Source organism: Scyliorhinus torazame, chromosome 5 (genome assembly GCF_047496885.1).
Source record: "Scyliorhinus torazame isolate Kashiwa2021f chromosome 5, sScyTor2.1, whole genome shotgun sequence".
Taxonomy (NCBI): domain Eukaryota; kingdom Metazoa; phylum Chordata; class Chondrichthyes; order Carcharhiniformes; family Scyliorhinidae; genus Scyliorhinus; species Scyliorhinus torazame.
In genome coordinates, this window is record NC_092711.1 from 135373152 (window position 1) to 135392255 (window position 19104).

Sequence of the window (19104 nt, forward strand, 5' to 3'; positions counted from 1 at the left end):
TGCACTACCCGAGAGTGAGTCAGAGGGTCACAGAGATTCACAGCACAGCAAGACGCCCTTCGGCCCATCGTGTCTGTGTCGGCCATCAAGCAACTATCTATCCTAACCCCATTTTCTAGCACTTGGTCCATAACCCTTGTACGCTGTGGCGTTTCAAGTGCTCATCTAAATGCTTCTTAAATGTTGCGAGAGTTCCCGCCTCCACCACCCTTTCAGGTAGTGAGTTCCAAATGCCAACCAGCCTCTGGGTGAAAGGTTTCTCCAAAATCCACTGCCCCACACCTTAAATCTATACCCACCCTGGTTATTGAACCCTTCTACCAAAGGGAAAAGTTTCTTTCCATCTAACCTACCTGTGTCCTTTATAATTTTGTACACCTATATCAGGTCCCCCTCAGCCTTCTCTGCTCTAAGGAAATCAACCGCAGCCTTCACCAGTCTCTCGTCATCGCTGAAACACTCCAGCCCAGGCAACATCCTGGTGAATCTCCTCTGCACCCTCTCCAGTGCAGTCACATCCTTCCTGTAGTGAGGTGACCAGAACTGCACACAGTACTCCAGCTGGAGCTTAACCAGCGTTTTATACAGCTCCAGCATAACCTCCCTGCTCTTATATTCTACGCCTCAGCTAATAATGGGAAGTATCCCATTCACCTTCTTAAGCTCCTTATCTATCTGTCCAGCTGCCTTCGGGGGGGAGACAAGTTGCATCGAGAGGGAATGGGATTGTTTTTCTCAATATAGGAAGGACGTGCAGGGCTATCGGGAGAAGGTGGAGGACACTGGCTAAATTGCTAATTTGGAGAGCTCGCAGATTCATGATGGGCCGAATGACCTACTCCAATGCTGCAACAATTCTGTGAAGCTGAGTTCCGAAGGGTCGCCCACGGAAGATTCCGGATTATCCTCTCTCCCTCGCAGCTGGGGAGTGTAAAGGGGGGATAGTGACGGCTTCCGACCTCCAACCTTACAGTCGTGCCTCGCTCCAACAGCACTGCACACGGCAACTGGCATTTTTCCAGCCCTTAATGCCAGTGGTGTCTTCCTGGACCACCCTACATGAACGGAGATTTCAATGGTCTGCCGGCCACTGGGCAAATTCTGACCACTGTCTTCATCTGTGTCTCGGTGGGTTCTCAGTTTGTGTGTGATTTAAGAGCACTGAGAGGGCAGTTTTCCCCCTCCCCAGACTGGAATCTAATTAAGGGGTTCGGGTGGTTTATATATAGAATAACAGATACCCAGGAGTGAGTTACAGACTGGAATCTAATCGAGGGGTTTGGGTGGTTTATATAGAGAATAACAGATACCCGGGAGTGAGTTACAGACTGGAATCTAATCGAGGGGTTTGGGTGGTTTATATATAGAATAACAGATACCCGGGAGTGAGTTACAGACTGGAATCTAATCGAGGAGTTTGGGTGGTTTATATATAGAATAACAGATACCCGGGAGTGAGTTACAGACTGGAATCTAATCGAGGGGTTTGGGTGGTTTATATATAGAATAACAGATACCCGGGAGTGAGTTACAGACTGGAATCTAATCGAGGGGTTTGTGTGGTTTATATATAGAATAACAGATACCCGGGAGTGAGTTACAGACTGGAATCTAATCGAGGGGTTTGGGTGGTTTATATATAGAATAACAGATACCCGGGAGTGAGTTACAGACTGGAATCTAATCGAGGGGTTTGCGTGGTTTATATATAGAATAACAGATACCCAGGAGTGAGTTACAGACTGGAAACTAATCGAAGCGTTCGGGTGGTTTATATTTCGAATAACAGATACCCGGGAGTGAGTTACAGACTGGAATCTAATCGAGGGGTTTGGGGGGTTTTCTATAGAATAACAGATACCCGGGAGTGAGTTACAGACTGGAATCTAATCGAGGGGTTTGTGTGGTTTATATATAGAATAACAGATACCCGGGAGTGAGTTACAGACTGGAATCTAATCGAGGGGTTTGGATGGTTTATATATAGAATAACAGATACCCGGGAGTGAGTTACAGACTGGAATCTAATCGAGGGGTTCGGGTGGTTTATATATAGAATAACAGATACCTGGGAGAGAGTTACAGACTGGAATCTAATCGAGGGGTTTGGGTGGTCTATATATAGAATGATGTGGAGATGCCGGCGTTGGACTGGGGTGAGCACAGTACAAAGTCTTACAACACCAGGTTAAAGCCAACAGGTTTGTTTCGATGTCACTAGCTTTCAGAGCGCTGCTCCTTCCTTCACCTGAGGAAGGAGCAGCGCTCTGAAAGCTAGTGACATCGAAACAAACCTGTTGGACTTTAACCTGGTGTTGTAAGACTTCGTACTATATATAGAATAACAGATACCCGGGAGTGAGTTACAGACTGGAATCTAATCGAGGGGTTCGGGTGGTTTATATATAGAATAACAGATACCCGGGAGTGGGTTACAGACTGGAATTTAATCGAGGGGTTTGGGTGGTTTATATATAGAATAACAGATACCCGGGAGTGAGTTACAGACTGGAATCTAATTGATGGGTTTGGGTGGTTTATATATAGAATAACAGATACCCGGGAGTGAGTTACAGACTGGAATCTAATCGAGGGGTTTGGGGTGGTTTTCTATAGAAAAACAGATACCCGGGAGTGTGTTAGATTGGAATCTAATCATGAAACATTTCATTCCTACAGTGCATAAGGAGACCATTCAGCCCATCGAGTCTGCACAGACCCTCTTAAGGAACGGCTGACCTCAGAATTCTCCCCATCTCTATCCCCTTAAGCCCACCTAACCTGCACATTTTTGGACTGTGCTAGGAAATCAGAGCACTGGGGTAAACCCACGCAGACACATTGAGAATGTGCAAACACCACAGAGACAGTCACCCAAAGCCGGAATGGAACCCAGGCCCCAGGCACTGAGGCAGCAGTGCTAATCACTGTGCCACCATGCCATCCGATGGGTTAAGAACCTGTCTCCTTATGTACTGCAGGCTCATTGAGGTAAAATGCTATAATTTCATTCGCATTTCTGATGGTGTTTCACACCTTTCCAATAAAACTCTTGTTTGTTTGTACCTTCGTGGTCTGCAAGCCTATCCTGAAAAATACCACAGCACTATTGTTTGAAAAAATCCTCCACGGCATTCCTCCCCTTCCATCTCTGTGATCTTCCCCAGCCTCACCACCCCATAATCTGTGATCACTGCGTTATTCTTAGCGATTTCTCACAGATGCCCCGATTTTGACCACTCCAGCAGTAGCGGTTGTGCATGTGGCTGTCACTCCCCCTGTCCCCGACCCCCCCCCCCCCCCCCCCACCCCACCCCACCCCGAATCGCCTCTCTAAGCCTCTCCATGTCTGCTTCTCTCGCTCCCCCTTTAAGACCCTGCTTAAAACCTCTCCCTCAGTGAATAAGTTTTCGTCTCTCTCCCCTAAGATGCTCCTTATCTGGCTCAGTGTCCACATTTACACAAAATCAGGTGAATGAGGAGCGGCTGTGGGCCATTCAGCCCCTTGAGCCTGCCTCGCCATGCAGCACATTCCTGGCTGATCTGATTGTGGCCCCAATTCTTGCCTGTTCCCCCACAGGCTCCGTCTTCGATCAGAACTCCCTCTAACTCGGACCTTGAATATATTCAGTGACCCGCAGCCTCCGCTGCTTCTCTGGGGGAGAGGATTACACAGACTGGCCTCCCTCTGAGAGAAGAAATTCCTCCTCATCCCAGTCTTCATGGGAGACCTCCTCATTTTAAAACTCTTGACCTCCCCACCTTTCTAGATTCCTCCTCCACCAACGAGGGGGGAAACATCCTCTCAGCATGCACCCTGTCAATCCCCACCCCACCCTCAGAATCTGATCTGTTTCAATAAGATCTCCTCTGGTTCTTTCTAAACTCCAATGGGTACCGGCCCCGACCGGCTCAACCTTTCCTCATCTAATTCCCCATCGTCCCGGGAATCAGCCATGTGAACCTTCTCTGAACAGCCTCCGATGCCGGTATGTCCCAACCTCAGTGAATTGTCTGATAGTGCCCCAGTGCAGCTGATGAATGCAAGTAGCTGCTGTCATTTGTTACGACTCCCTCTTAAACTGCCTGCTCCCACCCACTCTGGGTGTTATCACAAAGTGGACCCCTGAATATAGGTTTGTTGGTATAGGTTGCCCCCCCCCTCAGACTGGACTGGACGTCAGAGAGAAAGGGACAGAGAATGTGAGAGAGAGAGAGAAAGAGAGAGATGGGAAGAAAGATTCAAGAGAGAACAAGAGGGACAAAAGAGACAGAGAAAGAGTGTGAGAGAGATAGAGAGAGAGCAAGAGAGAGTGGGAGAGAAAGAAAGAGCGAGAGAGTGAATGAACAAGAAAAGGAGTCATAGACAGAGTTTGAGAGCGAGAAGGAGAGAGCAAGAGAGGAGAGTGAACGAGAGAAAGAACGATAGAGAGGGAGTGAACGAGAGAACAAAGAGACACAGACAGAGAGCGTGAGAGAGAGAGAAAGAGGGAGAGATAGAAAGAGAGAGAGTGAGAGAAAGCAATAAAGAGGGAGAGATCGGGAGAACAGAAAGACAGAGAAAGTGTGTGAAAGCGTGAGAAAGAGAGCGACAGAGAGAGAGAGAGAGACAGTGAAAGAGAGAGAGAGACAGAGAGAGAAAGACAGAGATAGAGAGAGTCAGACAGACAGACAGAGAGAGACAGAGAAACACACACACACACAGAAAGAGAGACAGAGAAAGACAGAAAAAGAGAGAGAAAGTAATAGAGGGGGAGTGAAGAGAACAAAAAGAAAGAGACAGAGGGTGTGGGGCAGAGAAAGAGAGAGAGAGAGCGAGAAAGAGCGAGAAAACAAAAAGGACACATGACCATGGAGGCACTTGTGCCTGGCCTGAGGAGAGCGAGACCTACTTTGAATGTCACTGCCATCAGCTCCAGGCTGTGAGTCCGCTGTGCTGAACTAGGAAAAAAGAACTGGTTGTTAAATTCGGGAACACTCACGCTGTTTACGTGCTTACAGTTGTCAAGATTGGCACAGCTCACCAAATTTGTTCTGCGTCTGACAATTGCACACCTTTTATCATATGTGTGATAATTGTCTCTTTTCGCTGTGTGTGGTGAATGTAAATACAGTTAATTCACCAGTTATGTTCTATGTTTGTAAATACAGTTATCAACCATGTGGGTTTTATCTGTGGGCCATTGCATGGCTTCACCCACAGGGGGAGATGTTGGAGGATGTTGGAGCATGTATGGGCTCAGCCCATGGCTCCGCCCCTTTGAAGGAGTATAAGAGTAGCTGGCCTGTGGGACTGTCCTCCGTATGTTCCAGTCGCGGGCAGGCAAAGTTGATAGTTAATTAAAACCACTGTTTTACTCCGACACGAGCCCTTGAGTGAATTGTTGGTCGCATCACTGTGAGTGTGTGATAATTGTCTCTTTTCACTGTGTGTGTGTGTGTGTGTTAATTGTCTCTTTTCACTGTGTGTGTGTGTGATAATTGTCTCTTTTCACTGTGTGTGTGTGTGATAATTGTCTCTTTTCACTGTGTGTGTGTGATAATTGTCTCTTTTCACTGTGTGTGTGTGTGTGTTAATTGTCTCTTTTCACTGTGTGTGTGTGTGATAATTGTCTCTTTTCACTGTGTGTGTGTGTGTGTGTTAATTGTCTCTTTTCACTGTGTGTGTGTGTGTGATAATTGTCTCTTTTCACTGTGTGTGTGTGATAATTGTCTCTTTTCACTGTGTGTGTGTGTGATAATTGTCTCTTTTCACTGTGTGTGTGTGATAATTGTCTCTTTTCACTGTGTGTGTGTGTGTGTGTGTTAATTGTCTCTTTTCACTGTGTGTGTGTGTGATAATTGTCTCTTTTCACTGTGTGTGTGTGATAATTGTCTCTTTTCACTGTGTGTGTGTGTGTGTGTGTGATAATTGTCTCTTTTCACTGTGTGTGTGTGTGTGTGATAATTGTCTCTTTTCACTGTGTGTGTGTGATAATTGTCTCTTTTCACTGTGTGTGTGTGATAATTGTCTCTTTTCACTGTGTGTGTGTGTGATAATTGTCTCTTTTCACTGTGTGTGTGTGTGTGTGTGTTAATTGTCTCTTTTCACTGTGTGTGTGTGTGATAATTGTCTCTTTTCACTGTGTGTGTGTGATAATTGTCTCTTTTCACTGTGTGTGTGTGTGTGTGATAATTGTCTCTTTTCACTGTGTGTGTGTGATAATTGTCTCTTTTCACTGTGTGTGTGTGATAATTGTCTCTTTTCACTGTGTGTGTGTGATAATTGTCTCTTTTCACTGTGTGTGTGTGTGTGTGTGATAATTGTCTCTTTTCACTGTGTGTGTGTGTGTGTGTGTTAATTGTCTCTTTTCACTGTGTGTGTGTGTGATAATTGTCTCTTTTCACTGTGTGTGTGTGATAATTGTCTCTTTTCACTGTGTGTGTGTGTGTGTGATAATTGTCTCTTTTCACTGTGTGTGTGTGATAATTGTCTCTTTTCACTGTGTGTGTGTGTGATAATTGTCTCTTTTCACTGTGTGTGTGTGATAATTGTCTCTTTTCACTGTGTGTGTGTGTGTGTGTGTTAATTGTCTCTTTTCACTGTGTGTGTGTGTGATAATTGTCTCTTTTCACTGTGTGTGTGTGATAATTGTCTCTTTTCACTGTGTGTGTGTGTGTGTGTGTGATAATTGTCTCTTTTCACTGTGTGTGTGTGTGTGTGATAATTGTCTCTTTTCACTGTGTGTGTGTGATAATTGTCTCTTTTCACTGTGTGTGTGTGATAATTGTCTCTTTTCACTGTGTGTGTGTGTGATAATTGTCTCTTTTCACTGTGTGTGTGTGTGATAATTGTCTCTTTTCACTGTGTGTGTGTGTGATAATTGTCTCTTTTCACTGTGTGTGTGTGATAATTGTCTCTTTTCACTGTGTGTGTGTGTTAATTGTCTCTTTTCACTGTGTGTGTGTGTGTGTGATAATTGTCTCTTTTCACTGTGTGTGTGTGTGTGATAATTGTCTCTTTTCACTGTGTGTGTGTGTGATAATTGTCTCTTTTCACTGTGTGTGTGTGATAATTGTCTCTTTTCACTGTGTGTGTGTGTGATAATTGTCTCTTTTCACTGTGTGTGTGTGTGATAATTGTCTCTTTTCACTGTGTGTGTGTGTGATAATTGTCTCTTTTCACTGTGTGTGTGTGTGATAATTGTCTCTTTTCACTGTGTGTGTGTGATAATTGTCTCTTTTCACTGTGTGTGTGTGTTAATTGTCTCTTTTCACTGTGTGTGTGTGTGTGTGATAATTGTCTCTTTTCACTGTGTGTGTGTGTGTGATAATTGTCTCTTTTCACTGTGTGTGTGTGATAATTGTCTCTTTTCACTGTGTGTGTGTGTGATAATTGTCTCTTTTCACTGTGTGTGTGTGTGATAATTGTCTCTTTTCACTGTGTGTGTGTGTGATAATTGTCTCTTTTCACTGTGTGTGTGTGTGATAATTGTCTCTTTTCACTGTGTGTGTGTGTGTGTGTGTGTGTGTGTGTGTGTGTGTGTGTGTGTGTGTTAATTGTTTCTTTTCGCTCTGTGGGTATGTGTGTGAGATAATAACCCCTTCTCCCCAAGGCGTTTGTACCCGTTGCCCCCTTCACCTGGTAGGTGGTTGCACTCCCGCTCAACAGCCGCATGAGTTCGGTGAATCGCTGTTCGTAAAGGTGAAGCAGGACTGCCATGTAGAGACTTGAGCTGGTCATCTGTTCTTCAACCTGAATCCAGGGAGAGCGAGAGAGTGGATCAGACAATAATCAGCCCAGCCTCCCCTTTTTTAGCGGATGGTCCCCTGCATTGACTGCCCAGTTCCACACTGCGCTCCCCTGCGCCCCATCCCTCCACTACGGTGACGTGATGAGACCACTGGGACTCTGTTCCTGCTGTTGCCTTAAATCACACCGTCGGGTAATGGCGTGGACAAGGAGGGCGTGCATTGGGACTGCAAGCGGAGGTGGGTGATTGTCTCCGCAACTTCACGGAGTCTCAGGGAAGGGTGGGGAGTCCATTGTGGTTCTCTCGGAAACTATTCTCCTCCGACATTGCCAATCCATCTACTCACACCTGAGCACCCACATACCCAAAAGTCCAAAAGCTTTCCCCTTCCCCCGACAGGATGCAGGTTACCCCCCCCCCCCCACCACCCCCGTCGGTCTGTACACTTTCCCCTCTTCTATATATGTGAGTCTGTACACTCTACCCTCCCCACGCAACTTTTATATTGATTCTTTCACAGACGTGGGAAAAACCGGCATTTACTGCCAGTCCCCAATTGCCCCTTGAGAATGTGGTGGGTACCTCTGGTGATGGGGATGTGCTGAGCACATCAGGTGGCTCTCCTCCATGAACCTGAAAAATAGGCACTTTTTGCCCGAAAAATGCCCACAGTCAATACAAATCACCCCCACACCACGACAAAACACAGAAGGAAAGGATGCCAAACAACAGCCAGTCCAGAGGACGAGTGGAGACCAGGGGCAAAATTCTCCAGAAACGGCACGATGTCCACCGACTGGCGCCCAAAACGGCGCAAATCAGACGGGCATCGCGCCGCCCCAAAGGTGCGGAATGCTCTGCATCTTTGGGGGCCGAGCCCCAACATTGAGGGGCTTGGCCGGCGCCGGACGAATTTCCGCCCCGCCAGAGCAATCTCTGACCATGCTCCACATTATATGGATGTGAGGTTGGAGACGGGCTGTGCCCAATGCCCCCCATGGAGGTTGGTCACGGCCCTCATGGCAGACAAGGGTGAGAAAAATATCACAGGCCATAGTATAGTATGTTACTAATAACCAGAATGGGGAGGTCTCACCCTCCACGTTCTGGGAGGTGCTGAAGACTGTGATCAGGGGCAAAGTTATACCTTACAAAGCACAAAGAGACACAAAAGAGAGGGTGGCTAAGCAACAGCTGGTAGACTCCACACTGGAGGTAAACCGGTGATACTCCGAGGCCCCGACCGTAGAGCTCATGGCGGAGAGAAAAAAGCCACAGTTGGACTTTTACCTGCTCTCCACGAGGAAAGCAGAGCACTAACTCCGCCTTGCACGGGGACCATGTACGAGCACGGAGTCAAGGCTAGCTGCCTGCTGGCTCACCAGCTGAGAAAGCAGGCAGCCACGAGGGAAATTAACCAGGGGCGAAATTCTCCGGTATCGGCGCGATGTCCGCCGACGGGCGCCCAAAATTGCGCAAATCAGTCGGGCATCGCGCCGCCCCAAAGGTGCGGAATCCTCCGCATCTTGAGGGGCCGAGCCCCAACCTTAAAGGGCTAGGCCGGCGGGTGATGAATTTCCGCCCCGCCAGCTGGCGGAAAGGCCTTTGGTGCCTCGCCAGCTGGCGCGGAAATGACATCTCCGGGCGGCGCATGCGTGGGAGCGTCAGCGGCCGCTGACGGCATTCCCGCGCATGCGCAGTGGAGGGAGTCCCTTCCGCCTCCGCCATGGTGGAGAGCGTGGCGAAAGCGGAAGGGAAAGAGTGCCCCCACGGCACAGGCCCGCCCGCGGATCGGTGGGCCCCGATCACGGGCCAGGCCACCGTGGGGGCACCCCCCGGGGCCAGATCGCCCCGCGCCCCCCCCAGGACCCCAGAGCCCACCCACGCCGCCTTGTCCCGCCGGTAAGGTAGGTGGTTTAATCTACGCTGGCGGGACAGGCATTTTAGCGGCGGGACTTCGGCCCATTCGGGCCGGAGAATCGCGGGGAGGGGCCCGCCAACCGGCGCGATTCCCGCCCCGCCGAATGTCCGGTGGCGGAGAATTCGGCAACCGGCGGGGGCGGGACTCACGCCAGCCCCCGGCGATTCTCCGTCCCGGCGGGGGGTCGCAGAATCTCGCCCCAGATTAGAGGTAGCAAATCAAATTACTAGCGGAGCCGGACAAGGTCAACAAGGCGTTTGAGGCCTTCTACCAGGGGCTGTATACCTTGGGGCCCCAGCAGGGGACGTAGGGATGAAGCAGTTCCCTGATGGACTGGACATGCCTGTCGTGGGGGAGGACAGGATATGGGGCCTGGAAGCACTGCTAGAACTGGGAGAGGTCAAGGAGACTATTAGCTCCATGCAGGCGGAGAAGGCGCTGGGACGGGACGGTTTCCCGGCGGACTTCTACAAAAGATTTGTGGCAGCACTTGCCCCGTATCTGCGGGAGATGTTCACAGACTCGCTGGCGAGGGACACCCTGCCACCTACGCTAGCACAGGCCTCAATCTTGCTGATACCTAAAAAAGACAAAGACCCAACAGAATGTAGTTCCTACAGACCTCTCGTGTGAAAACACTGGCCAACACCTCAGCCAAAAGGTTGGAGGACAGTGTACCAGAGGGGGTAGCAGTAGACCAGACGGACTTTGTCAAGGGTAGGCCAGCTAATATCGAACATCAGGCGTTTGCTGAACGTGATAATGACTCCCATCTGGGGAGAGAACACCAGAGGTGATCGTCTCCCTGGACGCTGAAAAGGCCTTCGACAGGGTCGAATGGCAGTACCTCATAGAGGTACTGGAGCGGTTCACCAAAAGTGAGATCTTCCCAGTGAACCCGCAAGGAGGAGGGACAGAGCTGGAGGGGCTGCCATTTAAACGGGCCCCACCCAAATTCCGCTACCTGGGGATCCAAATCGCCCACGACTGGACAGGGATCCACAAGTGGAACCTGACCAGCCTGACGGTGGAAGTAAAAGAGGACCTTCTGAGATGGCACACACTCCCACTCTCCCTGGCAGGGAGGGTGCAGAAGATCCAGATGAACATACTGCCCAGGTTCCTCTTCCTGTTTCGATCCATCTCGATCTACATCCCCAAGGCCTTTTTTAATTCACTGAACAAACTGATTATGGTGTTTGTGTGGGGTGGGAAGAACACAAGGATCCCAAAGAGAGTACTGCAGAGAATGAGATCCACGGGGCGCCTAGCCCTCCCAAACCTGCAATTTTACCACTGGGCAGCCGCTGCAGAGAGAGTAGAGGGGTGGATAAAGGAGCCAGAAGCCGAGTGGGTGCTTATGGAGGAGGGCTCCTGCAGAGGGGCCTCCCTCCAGGCCCTAGCTATGGCGGCACAACCCTTCCCCACCTAATAAATACTCAACGAGCCCAGTGGTAGCAGCAACAGTCATGTCATAGAACCAATAGCGTGAGCATTTCAGGGTAACTGAGATGTCCGATAAAGCCTCCATCTGCAACAACCACAGGATCATGCTGGCGACTTCAAAAGGTGGAGACAGGACGGGGAGACACATAGTTAGTGACTTTTACACCGACAACAGGCTAACCACGCTCCGGCGGGGGGGGGACACAACAAAATTAGGTACCTACAAATCAAAAATTTCCTACAAAGGGAAACAAGGACCACCACGACAATCACTGCTGGAGGACCTGCTGGACGCGGACATCCTAGGGAAAGGGAACTGTGGTGACATATACGTACGACTGCTAAGGGGGCCAACACCCAACTGGACGAGACGAGGGAGAAGGACATCTGATTTGAAATAGGGTGGGGACTCTGGAGCGAAGCGCTGCACAGGCTCAACTCCACCTCCACCGCCTAATGCAGCTGAAAGTGGTACGCAGAGCCCACTTATCAAGAACCCGAATGAGCAGGTTTTTCCCGGAGGTGGAGGACAAATGTGAACGGTGCCATGGAGACCCAGCCAACCACGCCCACATGTTCTGGCTGCCGACCTATCGGAATTTCCCCAAGGAGAAAACTAAATTTGCCATCCAAGGGTCAGAGGAGGAGGGCTTCCACAAAACATGGGAGCCATTCACTCGGTTCTTCCAAGACCTGTTTTTGTAGCAAACAATTAGGGGGGGGGGAGGGTGAAAGAGACAAACAAAGAAAACCGGTGGGAAACAAAACGCAGGGGACCACAATCGCCATTGGAAATACTATAAGGAGAAAAAAAGGAAACTGCGATATATGTATATAAATCACTGAAGCCCATCTGTATGTAAATAGTTTGTTTTACTTTTTATTTTATACTTTCTCTCTTTTTTTAAAATCTCCTAATGTTTGTTCATATTTTTATCTGGTTTATATACCGAAAACTCAATAAAAACATTTATTAAAAAAAATAGGTGGTGGGTGAGCCGCCTTCTCGAACCGGCTGCAGTCCCTGTGTGGTGTGGGTAACACCCACAGTGCTGTCAGGGAGGGAGGTCCAGGATTGTGACGCAGCGACAGTGAAGGAACGGCCGATATATTTCCTAGTCAGGATGGTGAGTGTGGGGCTCGGAGGGGAATTTGCAGGTGGTGGAGTTCCCCATGTGTCTGCTGCCCCTTGTCCTTCTAGATGGTAGAGGTGGTGGGTTTGGAAGGTGCTGTCTGTGGTGGTATGTATTAGGGGTAATACGGTACACCATGAATGCCGAGGAGCCATTGGAGGACAGATGCTGGATCCCGATTGGATCCGCCGCCTACTGGGCTCCACCCAGATAGGCGGGGTATAAGAACCTGGGTTAATCCCCGCAGCTGCATTCTGTGACTGAGCTGCTGGGGAACGAGTCAATAAAGCCTCGATTGAAGTTCTTTACGTCTCGCCTCGTGTGTGATCGATGGTGCTACACTGTCGAAGGAGCCTTGGTGAGTCGCTGCGGTGCATCTTGTAGATGGTACACACACTGCTGTCACTGTGCGTCGGTGGTGGAGGGAGTGAATGTTTGTGGATGGGGTGCCGATCAAAGCGGGGCTGCTTTGTCCTGGATGGTGTCGAGCTTCTCGAGTGTTGTCGGAGCCGCACTTACCCAGGCAAGTGGAGAGTATCCCATCGCACTCCTGACTTGTGTCAAGGTCAGATGGTTAGATTCTATCTTGTTGCGAGACCCGAGACCGCACGCTCTCCACTCCCTGTACCTGCGAGGCCACGCACTCTCCCCTCCCTGTACCTGCGAGGCCGCGCACTCTACCCTCCCTGTACCTGTGAGGCCGCGCACTCTACCCTCCCTGTACCTATGAGGCCACGCACTCTCCCCTTCCCTGTACCTGCGAGGCTGCGCACTCTACCCTCCCCTGTACCTGTGAGGCCATGCACTGTCCCCTCCCCTGTACCCGCGAGGCCATGCACTCTCCCCTCCCCTGTACCTGCGAGACCACAGACTACCCCCTCCCCTGTACCTACGAGACCACGCACTCTCCCCTCTCCTGTACCTGCGAGGCCATGCACTCTCCCCTCCCCTGTACCTGCGAGACCACGGACTCCCCACTCCCCTGTACCTGCGAGGCCAGGCACTCTCCACTCCTCTGTACCTGCGAGGCCGCACACACTCCCCTCCCCTGTACCTGCGAGGCCGCCCGCTTGCGGTGGAACTCGTGCACATCAAAGTTGTCGAAATCCAGCTTGAGGGTCTGTTTGCAGAGCTCGCAGGTGGTGACAGTGGCCAGATCGGCACCTGTGCAGGAAACAAGGGACAGGAGAATTCATGGTCCGAGCCACCACTCACTCACACGCTCACTGCAAAGCATCCGACAACAGGGGAATGTTGTATGTCAGAAAATACGTCCCTGCTAGTTATGCGTGATGTGTACTGACGTCAGCAGACGGTTTGTGCGAGCTTTGGACAGTTCTCCATCTTCGATTGTATGAACAACACCTCTGAATATATTTTCTTATCGCGTTTTACAAGAATCCAGAGTGTTGGCGCCTTCTAACTGTCATAATATCCACTCATGTATATAACGAGATGCAGACAGGCAGTGATTGACACACAGGATAACCAATGAACACACACGACACATAGCAACCAATCACCAGACAGGACACCACCACTATGAAGCCCACAGGGCATTAAGACTCTCTCTACAGGACACAGCTACTGAGATAGTAAGAGTGCACAAGCCAGTGAGCGCTATCACCATGAGGTAGAGAGTTAGTCTGGTCAAGCCAGTAGGAGGTTATCAGTTAGATTGATAGAGAGTCAACCCACAGCGGACTATGTACAGCAATCAGCAAGTTCAACAAAACAGTGTTGGACCATCTCCTATGTCGGAAGCCTGTTTCTAGTTTCACTGCATCCAGTTGCAGTCAACGTTGAACCAACTTACTTAACACATCACTAACCTTTCCTCTTTGCAGCATCAAAGAAACATAACAGGGTGGGAAATTGGCGGGGGGGGGTGGGGCAGGGGCTACCTAGAAGAGAGGCAGTGAGGGTGGGTGGGGAGAGGGAAGGGGAAGGGGCGGCGAGGGAGATGGAGACTGATGGAGGGAGGAAAGTGGGGGAAGGGAAAAGAGTGGAAAGTGAGCGGGGGGGGGGTGAGAGAAGGGGTTAGGGGAGTGAGGGAGGGGGAAGGAGAGTGAGGGAGGGGGAAGGAGAGTGAGGGAGGGGGAAGGAGAGTGAGGGAGGGAGAGTGAGGGAGGGGGAAGGAGAGTGAAGGAGGGGGAGGGAGAGTGAGGGAGGGGGAAGGAGAGTGAGGGAGGGAGAGTGAGGGAGGGAGAGTGAGGGAGGGGGAAGGAGAGTGAAGGAGGGGGAGGGAGAGTGAGTGAGGGGGAGGGAGAGTGAGTGAGGGGGAGGGAGAGTGAGTGAGGGGGAGGGAGAGTGAGTGAGGGGGAAGGAGAGTGAGGGAGGGGGAAGGAGAGTGAGGGAGGGGGAAGGAGAGTGAGGGAGGGGGAAGGAGAGTGAGGGAGGGGGAGGGAGAGTGAGGGAGGGAGAGTGAGGGAGGGGGAAGGAGAGTGAAGGAGGGGGAGGGAGAGTGAGGGGGAGGGAGAGTGAGGGGGAGGGAGAGTGAGGGGGAGGGAGAGTGAGGGAGGGGGAAGGAGAGTGAGGGAGGGGGAAGGAGAGTGAGGTAGGGGGAAGGAGAGTGAGGGAGGGGGAAGGAGAGAGAGGGAGGGGGAAGGAGAGAGAGGGAGGGGAAAGGAGAGTGAAGGAGGGAGAGTGAGGGAGGGAGAGTGAGGGAGGGGGAAGGAGAGTGAAGGAGGGGGAGGGAGAGTGAAGGAGGGAGAGTGAGTGAGGGGGAGGGAGAGTGAGTGAGGGGGAGGGAGAGTGAGTGAGGGGGAAGGAGAGTGAGGGAGGGGGAAGGAGAGTGAGGGAGGGGGAAGGAGAGTAAGGGAGGGGGAGGGAGAGTGAAGGAGGGGGAGGGAGAGTGAAGGAGGGGGAGGGAGAGTGAAGGAGGGGGAGGGAGAGTGAGGGAGGGAGGGAGGGGGAGGGAGAGTGAGGGAGGGGGAGGGAGAGTGAGGGAGGGGGAGGGAGAGTGAGGGAGGGGGAGGGAGAGTGAGGGAGGGGGAGGGAGAGTGAGGGAGGGGGAAGGAGAGGGAGGGGGAGGGAGAGTGAGGGAGGGAGAGTGAGGGAGGGAGGGGGAGGGAGAGTGAGGGAGGGGGAGGGAGAGTGAGGGAGGGGGAAGGAGAGTGAGGGAGGGGGAAGGAGAGTGAGGGAGGGGGAAGGAGAGTGAGGGAGGGGGAGGGAGAGTGAGGGAGGGGGTAGGAGAGTGAGGGAGGGGGAAGGAGAGTGAGGGAGGGAGAGTGAGGGAGGGGGAAGGAGAGTGAGGGAGGGGGAGGGAGAGTGAGGGGGGGGGAAGGAGAGTGAGGGAGGGGGAGGGAGAGTGAGGGAGGGGGTAGGGGAGTGAAGGAGGGGGAGGGAGAGTGAGGGAGGGAGAGTGAGGGAGGGGGAAGGAGAGTGAAGGAGGGGAGGGAGGGGGAGGGAGAGTGAGGGAGGGTGAGGGAGGGTGAGGGAGAGTGAGGGAGGGGGAGGGAGAGTGAGGGAGGGGGATGGAGAGTGGGGGAGGGAGAGTGAGGGAGGGGGTAGGAGAGTGAGGGAGGGGGAGGGAGAGTGAGGGAGGGGGCTTCTTGTTGCGGCATGGAGGTGGAGGTCGCATGTTTGGTGGCTCCTGCCAGAGTTGTCTTTTTTAGGCTCTTACATCCAGTTTCTTTGGAAAGATGTGAGAAGTTGTGGGAAGGTTTGAGGCATTTCAAGGACGTCAAAAAACGGAAAAAAGAACCCAGGTAGAAAGGTTGTGAATGAAAGTCCGCCGTCAAAAGTGAGGAGTTCAGTGGGAAAAAAGATGGCGGGAGAAAGCTTGCTGGGTTGGTGTCGAAGCCAGGTATTTCTAATACAACTAGTATCGGTAAAAGATAGCTGTTTAAGCATAAATATTAAGCCCCTGTTTTAAATGCCCATTTAAAAAGAGAATTTCAGCACCCATAACCTCAGGTCATGACAAAGCACATAGCTTCAACAGAGGCACAAAAAGCCTATCACATGCATAAACTAATTGGAGATAAAAACAACATTTTCACTAAGATATTTTCAAAGACAGTTTGACATTAAGAAATGAGCTGTACCAGTAATCAGATCAAGGACGAAGCAGGCACCATAGCAACATGAAGGCACCATTGTTCACAATGCAGATAACAGCTAAGTCAGCAGAAGACCAGTTTTTGCTGGTAAAAGATAAGGCAGAATATCGCATTCCATAACATGCACAAGTATTCAAACATGAAACAATTAAAACTAATGTTGCACATTGAAGATGGACGGCTTGCCGTCAAATCAAATGTGTTTGAGTCTAACCCAAACCAATTAGGATTATATTGGGGTGTGATTAGGTGACTTAAGACAGATATGAAAGGATGTAACTGAAAAAGTTTCGCCTCACCATTTTGGAGTACTTTTGGAGTGTTTTGTTTTAGTGTTTTGTGTTAGGGAGTGTGTTTTAGTTTTGTGTTTTAGTTATGTTGGAGTTTAGTTTTAGTTTAGTTCTCTCTCTCTCTCTCTCTCTTTTTCATATTTCATTTCCAGACTTTGAACTTTTAAATGACTTTCGAGCTGTCTGCCAAAGCAAGAAGATAATGTCTGTGATTCTCTGAAAGCTTCAAATTGTCTACGAATTGCCTTTTAAATGACTTTCAAATTGTAATCAATAGAAGATAAATAAAACAATTCCTATTGGCACCTGAGAAGTTTTAACTTAAATTTCTGCTCAGTCCCAGGAATCGCAAAGTGCTGCTGGTAGCCGAATAGTAGGAATACTATAAATTCCTTCAACTTGGCGCAGTCCAATATTAGGAATCTAACAGTTGGGCTGCGCCCATCACAGTGGAAAATTTGGCCGAAGTGATGGCTGGGGAGTTTGAGCGGCTATTTACAAAACATTTCAACAGGCACGGACAGAAATGATGAACTCACGTAAGGAGTGAGTGGTGAGACCTTTGTCCCAATGAAAGAGGAGTTGGCGAAGAAATCGATGGCAGTGCGGGAGCAAGGGGAGAAAATGAAGGGAGTGGAGGAGGCATTGTCGCGGCAACGCGACCAGTTCACCTGGATGGGTGAGGAGTTGTGGAAGGTGGCAGAGATCAACAGAGGGGGCTGAGAGCCAAAGTAGAGGACTGGAGAACAGGTCACAAAGGCAGAACTTGAGGATCGTGAGTGTGCCTGAGGGACGAGGGGGCCTGAGGCCTACAGAGTACTTTGCTGAGGTGCTTGCGAAGTTGATGGGGGAGGGGGAGGACCCATCCCACTATCAATTGGACAAGGCCCACCGGTCACTCCGGCCAAACCAACGACGAATGAACCGCCGAGAGCGGTGATCGTCTGCTTTCACAATTTTCAGGTAAAGGAGAAGGTGCAGAGGTGGACGAAGCAGAAGCGGGAGGTGGAGTGGGACGTTAATGGTATACAGGATATAACGACAGAACTGGTAGGGAGACAGGTGGCCTTCGGTCGGGCTAAGACAGCTTTGTATCAACACAACGTGCGGTTTGGTGTGATCTACCTGGCCAAGCTGAGGGTCACACATAATGGTAGGGACTATGATTTTGAGGTGGAGGTGGTTGTGAAGGCTGAAGGCCGGGATTGGACTGAGTTTGGTTTTTGACGTTTTTTTGCTGGGTTTTTGCTTTATGTTGTTCTTTCCCTTTATGGATGTTTTGTGTAAAAGATGTTTGGCAGGGGTAGTTGGGGAGGAGGACTGTTGGGATTTGTGGTTTGTTGGGTTTGGGGCATGTTGTGTTGTTTGTAGATCGACGTTTTTGTGGTGGGGAAGGCGCTGCTAACTGGGGTGAGGAAGGCAGAGTATTCGGCGATTGTGATATCGGACCATGTTCCGCAATGTATGGCGTGAATGTCATTTGCCACTTGTCAGTCCAAACCTGGATACTGCCCAGATCTTGTTGCTTATGGACTTGGGCTGCTTTAGTATCTGAGGAGTCACGAATGGGACTGAAAATTGCTCTGTGTTTGCTTATGTCAGTTTGGTAACTGATCAATGTTCTCTATGCTTGATTGGTTAAGGCTGAGTGTTGACTCACAGCAAAGTCAACAGACACCACAGAAAGATCTGGAAGCCTGAATGGTAAGCAGGAGTGCAGACATTTTGTGACTGCAGAGATATTATAAAACTCAACAAATAAAGTTATAACGCACAAAGAAACTAGTATTACGCTTGCGTGGCTCTGACATGTGTAAAATATACGACAGACATGACAGACTTGAGGCTTTCTAGAGCTGTTCATGGGTGGAAAGAGATTTTATAAGAAACCAAAACTTGCTGTGGTGCTTGAAGATATTGCGTTGATGGGCACAAAGGGAAAGGGGGTGCGCGTGAGGAGGCACAGTCATGATCAGAGGAGATGGCAGGTCCAGAACAGTCCCAGACAGAAATGTGAGAGATCCGTTCGTGAAAAAGGGGTATCGCTGGAAGAGTGTGTCTCCAGATGAAGGGCGGGCATTGGTTGCACTGGGTGTGTTGCAGATATTTGATAGCTATGGATAGGAGCTGGCTCCGTGGACCATGATTATGAGGAACGCTGCACTGCCCTTCCCGCCCCCCTCACCTGCGCCTCCCCCCCTCCCCCATGCCCCTTCCTATTCAACCCCCCCACAGGTAATACTAATGTCCAACCTGAAATAATCTTCGCCTGTAGCCACTTCTTCAGGCAGTCATGGTGCACATACTGTAGACTCCCAACACATTTGCAGGGTTCCAGGAGTGGGTTTAAGGGGGTGCCACCCGGTATTAGGCAGATCCTGCACAGGTCCCCTTCCTCTTCCTCTGAGTCCTCGTGAAGCAGGCTGAGAGCAAAGCACACCAGATAGAATTGTCAGTAAAAACTGGGTAATGGGAGACACTACAAGAACAACCATTTATAATGTGGGCGTCTCTCTG

At 50.4% G+C, this 19104-nt stretch overlaps 1 protein-coding gene across 3 annotated transcripts in view; it reads right to left on the reverse strand.

Annotated features, from left to right (window-relative positions):
• The window catches only part of LOC140419826 (uncharacterized), a 94001-nt gene that overhangs the window by 1757 nt on the left and 73140 nt on the right, over positions 1–19104 (reverse strand). For all 3 annotated transcript variants that reach the window (XM_072503852.1, XM_072503855.1, XM_072503854.1), the window contains 4 exons: positions 18841–19010; positions 13288–13397; positions 7622–7735; positions 4893–4941 (listed from right to left, as the gene is read on the reverse strand). In XM_072503852.1, the coding sequence (XP_072359953.1) occupies positions 4893–4941; positions 7622–7735; positions 13288–13397; positions 18841–19010 (443 nt within the window). The remainder of the gene's footprint in view (positions 1–4892; positions 4942–7621; positions 7736–13287; positions 13398–18840; positions 19011–19104) is intronic.